Below are 17055 nucleotides of genomic sequence, written 5' to 3'. Positions count from 1 at the left end.
ATTTAAATCTGTTTATATAAACTGAAGAAATAATATTTATGGGACTAGTATTAATAGAATAGTGATGAATCATGAATGTCTGATAAGTTGAAACAGTTGTATATTCATATTTGTTTGAAGTCCACTGTTTGCGATCGTGAATCCACATTCCACATATAAATGATAATGCTGAAGATGGACTTATAAAAAAAGCATAGATATCTAATAGAATAACCTATAAATAATGTTGTCCAAACGTCCAACTATCATTGGAATTCAATCTATACAGTTCTTAACAATTATTTTTTAAATATTATGTTTCTCATAAAAGACGATATTAGGTTTGAGTTATTTTTATGATAAATACTAAAATACTACACCAAGAATAGCTGAATATTATAACATTATAATATAGTATTAAATAAAAATGTATTAAACACATTTTTATTGATTCACTTTAACATGACAGTAGAAACAGTAACTATAAGTGCAATTTTTTTCTTTTTATATTTATTCTTATAATAAAGCAAACATATTACATTGTATACTCTCTTCAATAAGTTTAATATAAAATCAAATTTTGTAATAATTAAAAAATATTTCTTCTCAAATTATTAGGTGTTTTATTAATTGCTAAAATATCAAATGGCTGAATAGTAGCTGCACTGTTTTAGGCCATAAATGCATCAACAGTAATACCTACATAAACTAGCATTGATTTAACAATATAATATTAATTTACCTATTTTGATACTAACTATGTATCACATTTACAATAATTTAACAAAACTGTTATAAAAAAAAAGGTTAGTGTACACATTGGAAATTTTTTTATCATCAATAGACATAATATTTATTGATATTTTAATGTATGAATACAAAATGTAGAAAAATAATTTAAAATTAATATTATGGATCAAATAAAAATCATTTTTTCTAACATATAGTATATATATATATAATAAATGTGTTTAATTTGAATTAAAATATATATATAATATATGTTCTTAAACCACTATAAATTATGTAAAAAGTTTTGGCACGTCCGTAAAACTCTACGTTGAAATCGACAGAATTGACAGCATTTAAAGAAGAACATAATTAATTTTAATAATTATAAACTCAGTCAAAGTTTACCAGTCGATTTTGGTGTATACCGTCATTGATACATTTAGAAAAGCATTAAGCAGTAAAATAACATTATAAATAACATAAAATAACCAAAAAAAATATAAATTTATATGTATATAGTTATTTGTTTTGATGAGTTGATTAGTTCTCTTGCTAATAACAACATTATCTCTCATCTTAAACCTTTGGAACACAGGTTTTGTGGATATACAATTTTGAAAAACTATTAAGTATTAATAATAATTACTTAATTAAAACTTTTGAAAAAAAATGCCTTTAGCAAATTATCTTTGTAAGTCATGGATGAATTTCCAATTAGAAATGTCCATTTTATTCAATTGTATTTTTGTTAATACAATTTAAGTAATCATTTCCAAATATTTTTGTTTATGTTTGTTTAACATCTCTGTGACTGTTACCAGCTTCTTCAATGATTGTTGATTTTTACTAAGATTTTGAAGTTCGATTAGATGGGTTTTACAAATGTGATGTAGGGTGCCTAAATTACGGGCAGGGTCACCTTTGATTTTTTCTCCCTCTGATTCTGGTTTTTCAATTACATTGGATAATTGGTCTAAAAACACAATCATTCTCTCTTTATTCTTCAGTATAAACGGATTAACAACTTCCATGTAAGGCTCTTTGCCTCCAAACTCTACCAAATTGGCTAAGTTCTGCAAGCATTTTGCCACCATAATCAGAGATCTAGCTGCCATGGGTGGTGGTGGTTCTGGAATTAGATTGAACTGTCTAGGATTTAAGATTGCTGGGCACAGGAGTCGTAAGAATATAAAACCAGAAACTACTCTGGTCCTAACCAATCTTTCATATGGCCACTTATTCATTACCATTCTCTGTAGACATCCGCATATGTATCGTAAAGTACGGGGACAAGCGTCAGCAGACATAAATATGGATTGAGTGATTTCATCTAATACTAACAAAAGAAACTCGGCGTTGTCACAAGCATCATCTGGGGACTCCATTTTACATGGATTAAGTTCACATGATTGTTTACTTTCCAATAATTTAAACACAGTTTGTTGAATTGCAGATTTTAAGAAATCTGAACAAACGGACTTCATATAAAGGTCCATTAAAGTTGTAGTTAATGATGCAGCACGAAATAGCGTAGTAGTTTCATCCTCTTTCATTATCTCTACATCATTTAAACTTCTTAATAGATCAGCTTCTTTTTTCTCGTGTCGGAAAATTCCCATTAAAGATGTAGCCAAAGGCATGCGGTCCTGGTGGCATAGATCTGCTAGTGCTCGTACAGATTCTAAATCTGGATCAAGAATTAGCTGCTGCATTGGTGAATACTCTTCAGTTGGCATGATGAGATCGTGTAAGTATCTAGTACGCAACCGTAGAGAACCCCATTCTCCAATTGGTGTTATACCACTTAAAGGATACCAGTCTTCGACTTCAGCTCCATTGTTCAATGTATTCAAGTCTACAGTTAATTCGGCTACCTCAGTATCCTTAGATCGTTTTCCTTTATTGTAAATGCTTACAGTGAATGTTAATACATCAGGAGGTACATCATCTAAAGTGAACTCTTCGTCAAACACAGGATCAGGTCCGCTCTTAGCTCGAGTTCTGGCTACTTTTACTTGATTCAGAGATATTATACAAAATGGGTTTGGTACAAGTTTGAATGGCAAACGATGGGCATCCAAAATGTGCAGCTGTAAGCAACGTAATTCGCGTAATTTGTGTGCTTTAGGAACTCTTGACAACTGAGTGACACAGTACATTCTTAAAGAGGAAAGCCATTCTTGAAATAAATCTTGTGTCGCTAAAGATAAATAAGTTATAGTAGCCAAACATGGTAAAGCTCTTTCGACTAACTGGAAACAATTAGGTCTATCAAACACACTTTCATGTACTGGATACAAGTAAGCACAACTCAATTCTATCAAACCTTTAGGTTTAGTTCTTTTAGGATTATCATAAAAACATAAATGAGTATCAACTCCATCAATTAATAAGACGAAGTATAATGACTTCCATTTTTTATTCTTGTCGCTTTTCTTGTACATATACCCTTGCATTTTTATTCCTTTTACTTTTTTGATTCCCACCTGTTCGCGACATTCTCTAAGTGTTGCATATATTTTTTCAGCTTGTTGTACTTCTTTTTGTTTAATTGGTAAATCCAACAACTCATTAGAGTTACGACACACAGGCATCATAAGAGTATGCCCTTCAACTATCTGTTCTTTACGGTATCTATTTATGACGGCATCTAAACATTCAAATGTACGACCACCCATCAAATAACGAACACCCTTTTTCTCAATACGAAATCTTTGGATTTGATTGTTGACGTGAAAGAATAATGAATAATCACCCGGAGAATTATCACTTGGTCTGACTAAAAAACTTCCAGGACCAGATTTGACTAACATGTCAACAGCTTCATTTTTTGTTACACCTGGATGAAACCAATCAAAGACTGTGTTTGGATCAATGTTTTCATCTAAATGATCTACCTGAAAATGTAATTTTTGTAATTAATAGTCATTGGTTATTACTTAGTGCCAGTTGCACCGTCTCTGATTAAAGTTAATCGGAGTTTAATCGGTCAAATTTGCCCGGTTAAATATCTGTGATCAGCTGATTATGCTTAATCGAAGTTTAACCGTAGACGGTACAACTGGCCCTTAATTAGCTAAGGTTGTCATTAATTAATTGCTTAAAATAAGAAACATTTGTTCTAAATTAAATAGGCATGATTGTTTTAAAATTCATATTGTACTTATATTATAATTTATTTCAATTACTATTTATCTATAGACTAATAAATGATGAGGTCCGTCATAGGATTTTTTATTCATCTACTTTTTCACTTTTGTAACGCTATTATTTTGTAAAATTAGTTATTAATTAATTTTTTTTAAATAATACCTAAATGTTCTAAATTAAATTTAAAAAGTTAATATCAAAATTAAAATAACTGTTGAATTTTCAATTAATTATAAAAGTACCATTGTGGATTTACATAAAAACTAGAACCTTTAACCCATTTAGATCTAAAATATTTTGAACTAGTTATTAAATCAGGTAATACAGCAATTATTGTAATTACAAATATATTACATAAATATTAAATTAGTCAATTATTTAAATTTATTTACCATATATTATTTTCTAAACCCTAGTAAACAAAAATTATTAATAATAATTTAATAGATACTATAACTTACTAAGTCTCTAAAAATCATTCCTTGTTCACCTGTTCTATGAGCAGTTACCCATAGCCATCCATCTCCCATGTCATTGTGTACAAAGAATATGTCACCTTTTTGAAATGTTAGTTCATCTGTATCAGGCATTTTAGTGTAAGGTAAAATTGCTACAACACGTTTTTTATCATTGACCGGTTCAGGAGGCGCTACTGGATATGCAAGTCTCTCTCTTTTCAATAAGTCTGAACAATTTGTATAATAGCCAATTAAATCAGACAAACTGTCAAACTGTCGGCCACCTATGTAGAAATCACCACATACAGCCGTCACTCTAAAGTGATTGATACCAGTACGTCCCAGATAGGATAGCACATATGAGCCTGGTTTACGATCACTTTCACGCACTAGATAACTACCCAAATCTACAGCCTGCCACAGTCGTTCCTCGGCTGCATGCCGACTCAACCGACCATGATACCAATGATTTTCAGGTGGTGCTTGTAACAATGATACATTATTCCTACCGTCCAGTTCATCTTGTTCTATGAATGGATCAAAGTCTTGATCAAGTATGTCTTGGCTATCTTCACTGTTGAGACTTAGCGTAGCATGTACCTTATCGCGCAACACCACACCTGGACCACCTCTAATGAACTCAGCCATAGTTTTCTTTATGAAGTCAATTGTGAACGGGCTCAAATAGCTTAAACTATCATTTCATTTTTCAACCCATCAACCGTTAATAAAGATCCTGTTAACAGATGAGCCTAAACAGGAAGGTTGTAATGGCGTTCACTGAAACCGCCGTCCCAGCACTTTGACGTGAACGTCGATACTCGGCGCTGTAAAGAACTGAAGAATAATGAAATACGAAAATATAAATTTTATAGTAATTGATTAAATGAAAATATATTCTGGTGAGTGGTGGTGCCTGATAACGGCGATTCATCAATGATGATAATAATAATATAATATTAATATTATCCACCTTAATATTATTTATGTTATCAGACCATATTTAAACATTTCGGTTGTTCTTTTCTAAGTATAAGGTCTATGGTTGTTACCGCTATTGATTATTGTATACCACCACCACAATCACTACCAAAAGTCAAAACACCAATGCGATTTTGCCGGCTATCATGTTCAATGTTGTGATAATAACGTTTACAATTTACAAACAACAAATACAAAATTCGAAGTTTTCGAACGCTCAAAAGTTCAAAACTCAGCCCGCTAAGTGCAAACTATGTTCCTTGTGTTATTCTAAGACTGTACTGTATACTGCGCTAAAATGGAAACATCCGTCGAAGAATATCCACCAGTGGTAAGCGTTATTTTAGCGTTATATATTATGTACATCATTAACCATTATGATCGCATACGATATGTTACAGAACTGGGGTAATGAAAAATTGGAAGAGGCACAGGATACGACCAACGAAAATCCTTGGGACGTAGAGTCGTGGGCGATACTGTTACGTGAAGCACAGACTCGATGGATCAACGACGTACGGTCGTTCTTTGAAAAACTTGTCACTACGTTTCCAACTTCTGGTCGATACTGGAAGTATTATATCGAAATGGAAGTATGTATAATAAATATAATACCTATTATTTGTAAAAACGGGTTCTGTATTGATAAAGTTGTTAAAATTAATTTTAGGTATTTATTGCAGTTGACAATACTTATTATATTTTTGTTTTTTAGATGCGTGGTCGGAACTTTGAAAAAGTCGAGAAGGTACAGTAATATTATATTTAACACGACGTGTATTTCAACTATTTGTTTTTATTAATCTCAACACATATTCATCAGCTCTTTCAGCGTTGTCTCGTCAAAGTACTTAACATTGAATTGTGGAAACTTTATCTAGCTTATGTTAAAGAGACAAAAGCACTTTTACCGACTTACAAGTAATTAATTTTTCAAATGTATGATATTTTTCTGTTACCATACTCAAGGCAAATACATTTACTCCAATTTCTTTATTGTATTCTATAAAATAAGATAATTATTATTTAGGAGATAATTTATCTCTAAGTAAAAAATATCTGCTAACTTGTTATGTAAACCCCATAGGAGCTATAATTAAGTATGTTTATAATATGGCAAAATTCTCATAATAAGGAAAAGTAAATACAAAATACCTATACTTATTAATAAAAGTAATCTACTATTTCATGAGTGATGAATAGACTTTTAAGTGTAAATAAACATAATAATCACTCATGAAATAGTAGATTACTTTTATTAATAAGTATAATTTTTATGTTACCAATTAATATTATTGTTTTAAAATGTATTTGTATTTTATATTCATAGTTATTTTAAAATGTAAAATAATAATTGTATATATTTTTAAATAACAAATAACAAGTGACTAACACAATTAAATATGATTAAAAAAAATAAGGGTCAGGTTGGTTTTTATTTGCCTCTAAGATGATAACAGAAAAATACTAAATTTTCATTTAATGATTTAACTTCTTTAAAAATATATTATAGAGAAAAAATGGCCCAAGCATATGATTTTGCATTGGAGAAAATTGGCATGGATATTCATTCACATAACATTTGGCAAGATTACATAACCTTTTTAAGTAGTGTTGAAGCAGTTGGTTCATATGCTGAAAACCAAAAGATTACAGCAATCAGAAAGGTAGTTTGATTTGATTCTTATTCAATATATCATGTAAAGTTAAAAATTATTATGAAATTAATATCTTATACTGTAGGTGTATCAACGTGGTGTTGTAAATCCTATGATTAACATTGAATTGTTATGGAAAGAGTATCTGGCTTTTGAACAAAGTATTAATATTATGATTGCCGACAAGATGATGATTGAACGAAGTAGAGATTATATGAATGCCAGAAGAGTCACCAAAGAGTATGAGGTAGTTATAAGAGGACTGAATAAGAATTATCCTAGTGCACCCCCAACTGGTAGCCTAGACGAGATGAAACAAGTAAGTGTCTGATTTTGTTATTTTTATTTTCAGTTGTGTACTAATTAATGATTATTAATTTCAATAGGTGGAATTGTGGAAAAAATATATAATTTGGGAAAAATCAAACCCTTTGAATACCGAAGACACTGCACTAATTACAAGACGAGTAATGTTTGCTTTTGACCAAGCCCTATTATGCATGACCCATCATCCTGACTTTTGGTATGAAGCTGCCCAATTTTTAGATGGTAGTTCTAAAATTCTCTCAGAAAAAGGGGTAAGTATTATTAAACAATTACCTACAAATTACTAAATATTATATTATTATTATAACATTTATGTGTTTAGGATATATCAGCAGCTAAACAGTATAGCGACGAAGCAGCTAATGTTTATGAAAGAGCAATTGGTACTGTATTAAATACAAGTATGTTACTACGGTTTGCTTATGCTGATTTCGAAGAAGGTCGTATGAATTATGAAAAAGTTCATAGCATTTATAAAAGTTATTTAGAAAATGAAATTACCACTGATCCAACACTGGTATGAATTTTAAAAATTGTATTGTATCATCTAAATAACAAATTTAATATTTTAATGGTTTACAGACATATGTACAATATATGAAATTTGCTCGTCGCGCCGAAGGGATTAAATCTGCACGAGCAGTTTTTAAAAAAGCAAGGGACGACTCTAGATCTAAATACCACGTTTATGTCTCTGCTGCTTTAATGGAATATTATTGTAGTAAAGATAAAAATATTGCTTTTCGTATTTTTGAGCTTGGATTAAAAAAATATTGCGACAACCCACAGTATATTATTAGTTATATAGATTATCTTTCTCACCTTAATGGTAAATAATTAATCTATAATATTAAATAATATTTCATACATTTATTGTATTACTTTTTTTTTTTTTATAGAGGATAATAATACAAGGGTATTATTTGAGAGAGTTCTATCAAACACAAGTCTTGAACCAGAAAAATCTGTGTAACAATTATTATTTTTTAAATAAATAATAATTAACAATAATGCAAACACTTGTTAATTTAATATTTATTAATTTCAGAGATATTTGGAATCGATTCCTTGAATTTGAATCAAATATAGGAGATTTGTCAAGCATACTGAAAGTAGAGAAACGGAGATCTGCTGTTTTTGGCAAGGTAATTTAAAATAATTATATAAAAACATTAAATATAATTGAATGTTTTGAATTTAGCTAGTTGAGTTTGAAGGAAAAGAAACAGCACAACTTGTGGATAGGTATAGGTTTTTAGACTTATTTCCATGTACAAGTCCCGAGTTAAGATCTATTGGTTATAACGAAGTTACCAATACAGTATCTAAAACAATGCATAATTCAACCCAAAGGTCTGCTGTTATCGATGGGTTAGATGACTTAGATAATCGACCCAATGAAAAAAGATTGCCAGTGCCAGATGTTTCTCAAATGGTACCTTATAAACCAAAATTGAATGCTTTTCCAGGCGAACATATTGTGCCAGGTAATAAAAATGAAATATTTGTTGATTTTATAATATTATAAATAACATTTTAAAGGAGGAACGTTTCCGCCGCCACCACCAGCTTGTCAGCTAATGCAAGTATTACCACCACCTGGTTGTTTTCATGGCCCATTTGTGTCTGTAGACATGCTTATGGATATTTTCTTGAGACTTATACTTCCTGACAAAGGTGAGTGCTTTAATATATTTTTTTTAAATATTGAAATTACATCACTGGTCTTATTAAAAGTAATTTATACCCAACTCACTTTTAAAAATTACTTAATAGATACAAATTGAACATTAAACTCCTGCATTTTTAGTTACAAAATAGTATGCAAATTTTCTTGATCTTTAAATGCTTAAAATAAAAACTGTTGTCTATGTATTTTTAATATTTTTAAATTGCTAAAAGAAAAACTTATCTAGGATCTTTATTAAATCTTAACCGTTTCGACAGAACCTAAAAACTTTTATCAACACTTAAAAAAAAAAATATTTATTAATTGATTAAAAGTAGTCTAAATATTTTGAAAATTTCAATGAGTAGAACATGATAATTTAAGTGACAGAGAAATGTTTCGAGTTCATATTAATATATTACCCTTTTTGTTCTCAAGTCAAAAAAACACTTTTACAAAATATAAACAAAAGCGTAACTAGGGAGTTTCTTCAAAAATTGAAATACCACAATTTTTTAATTTTTGTAATATAACGTTTTTAGGAATTTGGAAGTTAATATTAAAAATGTGGGAAAGTCTATTGCAATTAGACTTGACGAAAAATTCAAATCTGTTTTCAGAATTCTTATCGCTTCATTAGATCAATTGGTAGGATTGGCAAAGAACACGTCTAAAATCAAATGTCACATATGTGTTAGACAAAGAGAGAAAATCCCTTGGTGAAATCACCTTCACTTAAAAATAAAGCTAAAATATGGAATAATATTTTTATTTTGCATTGTTACATTTTGATTATGCACAATGTATCTATACAATTCTGAGTTGTATGTTGAAAAAATAATATATTTGTTTAGTTATAACTTAAACAATTGACAAATTTTTTTAAAACATATTTAATTTTATGCTTTTAGGTTCTGAGTGGAGAGAAAGAATGTATTGATTTTACAATGGTGTGTGTTTTTATTTTTCTGTCTGTCATCAACATTTTGGGTAGTAAGAATCCTCCAATTTTCGAGATCATCATTTTTTCTCATAGAAAAGTGAATCTAGTGGTAACTTTTGGGAGGTCAAAATTTAAAATTCCATATTGTTTTAGAAAGCGTCAAGACAAAAAATAGAAATTTTTACGCAAAACCACTTTTATAAAAAATCAATTTTATTTTTTTTGGTGTAACAACAAAATAATAAAAATTAATAACCGTATATCCTTGACATTTTCACCAAATATTGATATTAGTATTTTCCATAAATGGTAATATTTTCAAAGTATTTTGATTCTTTTTGAGTTAGTATTGTATTGAAACATTTTTAATACCCACTTATCCACCTTTTTGTGCAATTGAATATATTTTTTTATGATATACAGAATAATAAAATATAGTAAAAATGTGGGTGTATGCTTTTTTTATTAGAGTGAATTGATCTACTTTAAAACTTAAAGATCAGATTATTATCTAGGGCCTTGTGTAGGCTTTTTTTGATATTTCAATTTTAAGTTAGTTAAACTATCTAAATACTAAAATTTCAAATTCTTCATAAATCACTTATAAATTAAAATATTAATAAAAACCTTCAAAACACTAGAAATAATATTCTTACTTTTACATTTGACGATAAGTTAATTAACTCTATTTTCAAACTTAATAACACAAAATTGGTAATACTGAACGCAAATTTGTTATGTTATGTGTTTACCACATACAGGTGGCATCCTCTTAAGATTATCTTATAATACTATAAAAGCATTAGACTAGTACCTATTCTTGTATAATAAACACAGTATTTAACACGTAGAATGTGCAATATAGTTATTTGTGATAATAAAATTTACTTATTACACTTTAGTATTGTTATTATAAAGATTACATTTATACACAGATATTTATTATTTCTTGTCTTAATAGTATGATTTCAGAAATGTTTGATTTATCAAATATAATTTCTAACGATACATTTATATTGTCTTATATAGCACCAATGCCAAAAGCTGAAAATGGATGTGATGCAAAATTATTTGACACTGCTGTGTCAGTGCAATGGGCCAATGAAGATGCAGCACATGGTGGTTCCAATAAGAAAAAACGAAGAATAGGAGGGCTGTCTGGTAAAGGTGATGACAGTGATGAAGATATTAACTTAGTACCACCACCATTTGATATATATCGATCAAGACAACAAAAGCGTGTGTCGAAATAACTCATTTGAATTACAAATTTGTTTACTGGAATTATCATTTTCATTTTATTCATTTTAAATATGTTTATTTTTTTTAATTTGTGAATATTTGTTTTAATTAAATAATTATTATAGCATATTTGCTTATAAACCAAACCTAGATGTATATTAATTATTTATTTAAAAAAAATATATTATTCATAAAATAATATGTGAAACTATCATTTTCAATAAACATTTTTTAACTAATACAACAACTAAATAGTAGCGTAGTGGATGATGGATCCCTGCTAAGTGCAGATGCACTGTCTTGCCTATGAGTTGTATGCCCCCCTCCCCCAAATCCAGTTTCACTTGTAGTGTGTTTATACTAAGTTGAGTCTTGGGTACTCTGAAAAATCCTGATTGATATTTATTTTGTTGAGGTTTATTTGTTTTTATATCTAGAAGTTATGTAATTATTGCAACCGCGATTAACATCACATAACATATTTTACATACCATTTTACATTGTGATGTTTAGAATCAGGAATGTTTCCCGTGGGCCATAAGCGTGCGCAGGGGGATGCCGGGTATGCCATGGCATCCCTTGCAGAATTATCATAACCATATAGTTTTTAGTTGTAAATATTTTGATTATAAATTATGATCATGAACTAAGATAGGTAGTTCATAGTATCTTACTTCAAGAATTTAAATATTTTGATCATTTCTTAATATTATTTTCTTATAATAACATTGTTGAGACGAAATGTGATGAAATCAAATATTAATTAGATTTCATAATTATATTTTTATAATCACTATAGGAACCTATAAATAATAAAATAGATTGCTAACTCATTGTAATATAGTTGAAATCAAAATCCACCGTTTTCGTGAGAATTGCGGGTTTTGTTACCAGAACATACAGGCCCCTGCGGTATTGTTTATTTTCATACTACCTACAACTATCAAAAATAGAATTTCGATTAATTAGATTATCATTTTTTGTCATTATTATATTATTATAGTATTATCAATTAATGTCTGTAGGTTTTTATTCTGTCGCTTAATTGGAATGAAGTCACAGTACAAGCTTTTCAAATTAAAATATCTAAAACCAATAAATAAGCTAATTGAAACGGAGGTTAATTTATTTTCGCATTATATGGCAAGTTATTTGTACCTATTAAGAGTTTTTAGGGAGTTATTCTTTGTATTGAGTTAGGTATGTTTAAAAATACCGGCATACCCTGCGAAAAATGTTTGCGCACGCCCATGCGTTGGCCGTTTTATCGCCGTATCGGCATAGCGTTTTTAGTTTTAAGCGACGACATGTGAGCGCGTTTGGCCCTCCAAAAAGGCACAGTCAACACACTGGGGTTGCGCGTTTCGCTGTCCGCGGCTTTTACTTTTCTATTCTAATCTTCTCCTTTCCCAATTTGCGAGGACTAGGAAATGTAGGTTGTAGGGACCTACCTACTATACCAATCAGTTGTCCTCATATGCGTATTAATCATATGCAATGCAGTATGCACAAAAACACAAGACGATGCACATGCGCGAACTAAGACGAAAACACGGTTCGCGTTGATCATACTTCTTATTTTTTATACTATGGTATCTTTTAGCAAATACGATCAAGATGATACTTTAGGGAAGTAATTTTTCGATTTTCTCTACAGTTATTTAATGCCACGGGAAAAACCACCGACAAATTACGAAAAACCGCTAAAAATGGAATTTTAATTTCCAACGCTTTGTTTATAACCATAGAAACAAATAAAAAATAACAATATAATATTAATTCAACTTACAGGATATTATAATAAATAATAACAATATAAAATATCCAGATTAACGTTCTCCGCTCAGAATTGTTTTCTTATACAATGTCTTATATCATTGAATTCGAGTTTAACACAATCCATTATACATTGACCCACTTGTAACCTACTGGCTACTGTACAGCAGAGTGACATCCACTTACTCACTTTTATATAGGTACTAACTATTAACCCTTTAGGCTCTATTAGTCTATTAGTAAAAAAGTCTATTACCTCTCTACGTAGTGTTTTAGATCGCGGGCGCGCGCGATACCAAATATAGCCTTGGCCGTTTTATTACCGTGGCGCTAATGATATAAATATACACAGTAATAAACGCGGAATAGTGTTTAAAAAAAGTCAAACGTTCGTGTTTTCATAATATTATTACTATTGTTTTAATGTTCAGAGCGTGCTATATGTGGAGTGTGCAGTGGATAGGTACTGCGTCGAACAGTAAATCGCCAAAAAAAATCGTGAACATTATAATATAATATTAGCACACAACACTACGACATTATAGGCAGACCAAGAAGATTTTACCAAGAAAAATGAGTTTTTTATAGCAAGTTTAGGCATTAGTCATGCCATTAACATGATTATCAAGTATCAGGACAGGCCACCTGGAAATTTCTCGTCTTGGTCAGTCTTGTACTCGCATAGAGTATAAAACTTATATTTTATATACCCATAAGTATCTAACATGTTACCGAAATTTTTGATTTTTAATTTAAAGAATTGAGGCTTTAACATCATAAGCCTGTCATTGAAATTTACAAATTGTGTTTCTTAAAATTATGTGTCATATTTCAGTAGAAAAATTACAAAACTTACAATTCTTTTTTTTAAATTACCAATGATTATATTGTATTTACAATGATGGCTGGGGTTTTTTTTTCTATAATTTACATTTGTGGTAGTAAAAATGCTCCGATTTTCGATGTCAGAATATTTTCTAATAGAAAAGTCATGAATCTAGTTGGTGCATTCTGGAGATCAAAATTGAAAATTCTCATTAATACATGACGTGTCTATCATTATATTAGGTATATCGTATATATAATATAATTAAATTACTAATTAGTATAAACACATATACACAATACTAGGTACATATATTATACACAACGACAAATTAAAAAAAAATTAGCATTGATTTCGTTAATCGTTTAAACCGTTCGGTTAATCCCCCCCTTTGGACACTTTATGAATTTAATAATATAATATGTATACTTACATGTAATTATAATAATTTATTGGGAACAAATCTAGCTTAGTACCCACGCAAATTTTTCAATTTTTTGTTTTGAAACCCATGTATTACAATAAAAAAAAACAATGCTACAAAAATGAATTGCCGAAAATCAGTATTTTTTAAATTATAGCCTTACAAAGTTCACTATATTTTCGGTATTTAACTTATTCGATCAACTCAATATTTTACCGTTTTCTGTTTTATTGAACTAGTTTTTTTTCAATTTGTTTTATTCAATCGTACCTATGTATAGTTAAGCATGCTGAAAACGATGGAGAAGACTAAATTCGGAGGCCAGACTTATTTTAAAGTTATAGGCTTATAGCTAATTAGTTTTTTTTTTAATTTTTATATAGGTACACAATTAAAATCGAAAACATCCCTCGATTTGTTATGTAAAAGGTTATGGAAAACCAATAAAGGTGTTACTAACATTTTTGAAATTATTCAAGACTTCAAGTCAACGCACACAGACACAAAAAAAAATTTAAAAAAAAACACTCATTATTGCAAAATCAATGCATTCATTGTTCCACTCAGAATCTAAAATTTAAAATTCGTTAGCACAAAACACCGAAATCGCGAACTTCGAAAAGCTATACCATCAAAACTAATGATTTCGGGCAATTAATTTCTGCACCATCGTCCTTAACTGGTTGTAATACGCATAGGTGTCAGCAAAAAAATTTTAAATTCACGTAGGCAATATACTAGATTTATAAAGTTAAATTTAACAAATATTTTGTTTGAAAAAAGTTTCCAACCCCCCTATAGTCCAGATTATAATTTTATTTCATAACAGATTATAGATAAGATTTAAAAAGTTACAATTTAATTTATATTTCAAATTTATGAAATGTAAAACATATTATGAACTATAAACGGAAAGCTATTACATAATAATATATAAATACATAATATTATATAATTGTACAGGCTAAATCCCTGTAGCTGGATCCGCTGGATATGCGCTTCATATTGAATACCTAGCAATCAGTTTCGAAAAAGCCATTATAATCCATCGATGATGGTTTTAAAGGTGCCAACCTACATGCCAACTCAATATAGGATATATATTTTTTCGATATTGCTAAATTAGGCAACGGCTTTCGTATTGTTAGATTTAAATTTAACATGTAACATAAGGTTCCTACAATACGTTAATTTTGCCGTCGTGCATAATATTACGTGTAGGTATTTTTATTTATTATTATATTATGTAACATATTTATTTTATTTAAAGTTTTGTTCGTAAAGTTTATTTGTAATTATTCGAATATCTCTAAAATCCTATATTTTTTGTTTTTTTGCGTTATTGGTTTATACCACATAATAGCTTATAATTTATATATGTATAATGTATATTGTTAGAAAAATGTATTCTGTTTAGATAGGCGTACGACTGTACTCAGAATCTAAAATACTATCCGGAGTCGTAATTTTAATTTATTATTTATTTTGCGTGTTTATCAAAATTGAATATAATATAGGTATTATTATTGTAAAACTTAATACACTCGGCCGCGACCGGATGCTGCGGAGATCGCTTATATATATATACATATATATAAACATAATATATAAACATAATATATATTGTACGCGATAAGTCTATGAACTATAAAGCCCTCGGACCTTGGCATGATGGTATATCATTATATGTCATTATGCCTGATGCCGCATAAACACATAAAGCATACGAATATAATATTTACCTACGTCCTACAAAACACATATTGTGATACTGTTACACCAAACAACATGTAAATATCAATGATAATCAAGTAATACATTATCACGACAGATGCACATGTTTATAGCACGTTTTCTATATAACCGTTTATTATTTACGTTTATAATGTTTACCTATTGAAAACTATTGAAAACATGTGAGTCTAAGTCCGAATTGAATAAAATAATATAATTTTAAATAATAATATGATATATTGATATATCTATATTGTAGATACATACCTATATATAATATGCTTATATATCATTTATGTGCATACAACTTATGAATACTAACAATATGTAATATACCACAAAAAGTATAAAAAAAAAGGTGGGTAAGTGGATGTCGCTCTGCTATACAGTAGGTTAGAAGTGGGTCACTGTAAAATGGATAGTATTAAATTTGAATTCAATGATATAATATCACTGTATAAGAAAAACGATTCTGAGCAGAGACGGTTTGTCAGTCTAGGTATTAGACATAATATTATTATATACTTATCTATGGTATTAAAAAAAAAAAATAACCTATAATAGTTACCTGTAATAAATTCCAAATTAATCATATTACAATATCCATTAGGTACTTATAACGCGTTATACATCAACAACAAACCGTGATAGTGTGATACTATCATAGATATATAATATTATACTTTAGAAGTTTCAAGTACCCACAAATAGTATTATACAATCATAACAAAATAATTAAAATAGTTATTCTAGATTTTAGATTCTGAGTGGAACGATGAATGTATTGATTTTACAATGATGAAAATGTACGAAAATAACGAAAATTTGCAAATTATTTTGAGTTAGAAATTCATGAAAAATTTTCTTTTTAAATCTAAGATTTGAAAATCTTATACAAGATTTCACATAATATTGTCTACCTTTATCAAAAAAAAAATGTCTACAAGAAAGTCAAATTAAATTTTAATGAGCGTTTGAAATTCATATTTTTACAACATTTGATATTCGCTTGATTTCTCATGTGACAATATTCTTATTTTATTGTTATTAAAAAACGAATGACAGTAGATATTTGAAAATTTCTCTGAATGCTTATATTAGCATTTTCTATACACGATGAAATTTTGAAAATAAGTTGACTCTTTTTGAGCTGTTT

The 17055-nt window shown here is 29.1% G+C and overlaps 2 protein-coding genes across 2 annotated transcripts; one reads left to right on the top strand and one right to left on the bottom strand.

The window, feature by feature from the left end:
- Nucleotides 1-578: 578 nt before the first annotated feature.
- Nucleotides 579-5234, bottom strand: LOC100160561 (ras GTPase-activating protein 1). The gene is made up of 2 exons (XM_001942710.4): nt 4323-5234; nt 579-3608 (listed from the first exon to the last, which is right to left on the bottom strand). Exons 1-2 carry the CDS (start codon nt 4965-4967, stop codon nt 1470-1472), a joined length of 2784 nt encoding a protein of 927 aa, XP_001942745.1. The 5' UTR covers nt 4968-5234; the 3' UTR covers nt 579-1469.
- A 204-nt stretch (nt 5235-5438) lies between these two features.
- LOC100161250 (protein suppressor of forked) lies at nt 5439-11285 on the top strand. The gene is made up of 14 exons (XM_001942711.5): nt 5439-5631; nt 5702-5893; nt 6016-6048; nt 6124-6221; nt 6814-6967; nt 7044-7277; nt 7345-7536; nt 7608-7802; nt 7868-8114; nt 8185-8254; nt 8334-8430; nt 8487-8772; nt 8828-8962; nt 10927-11285. Exons 1-14 carry the CDS (start codon nt 5599-5601, stop codon nt 11148-11150), a joined length of 2190 nt encoding a protein of 729 aa, XP_001942746.2. The 5' UTR covers nt 5439-5598; the 3' UTR covers nt 11151-11285.
- Nucleotides 11286-17055: the final 5770 nt, after the last annotated feature.

The sequence above is a fragment of the Acyrthosiphon pisum genome, chromosome A3, assembly GCF_005508785.2.
Source record: "Acyrthosiphon pisum isolate AL4f chromosome A3, pea_aphid_22Mar2018_4r6ur, whole genome shotgun sequence".
NCBI classification, from domain to species: Eukaryota; Metazoa; Arthropoda; class Insecta; order Hemiptera; family Aphididae; genus Acyrthosiphon; species Acyrthosiphon pisum.
This window is presented reverse-complemented; position numbering and strand designations above follow the sequence as displayed.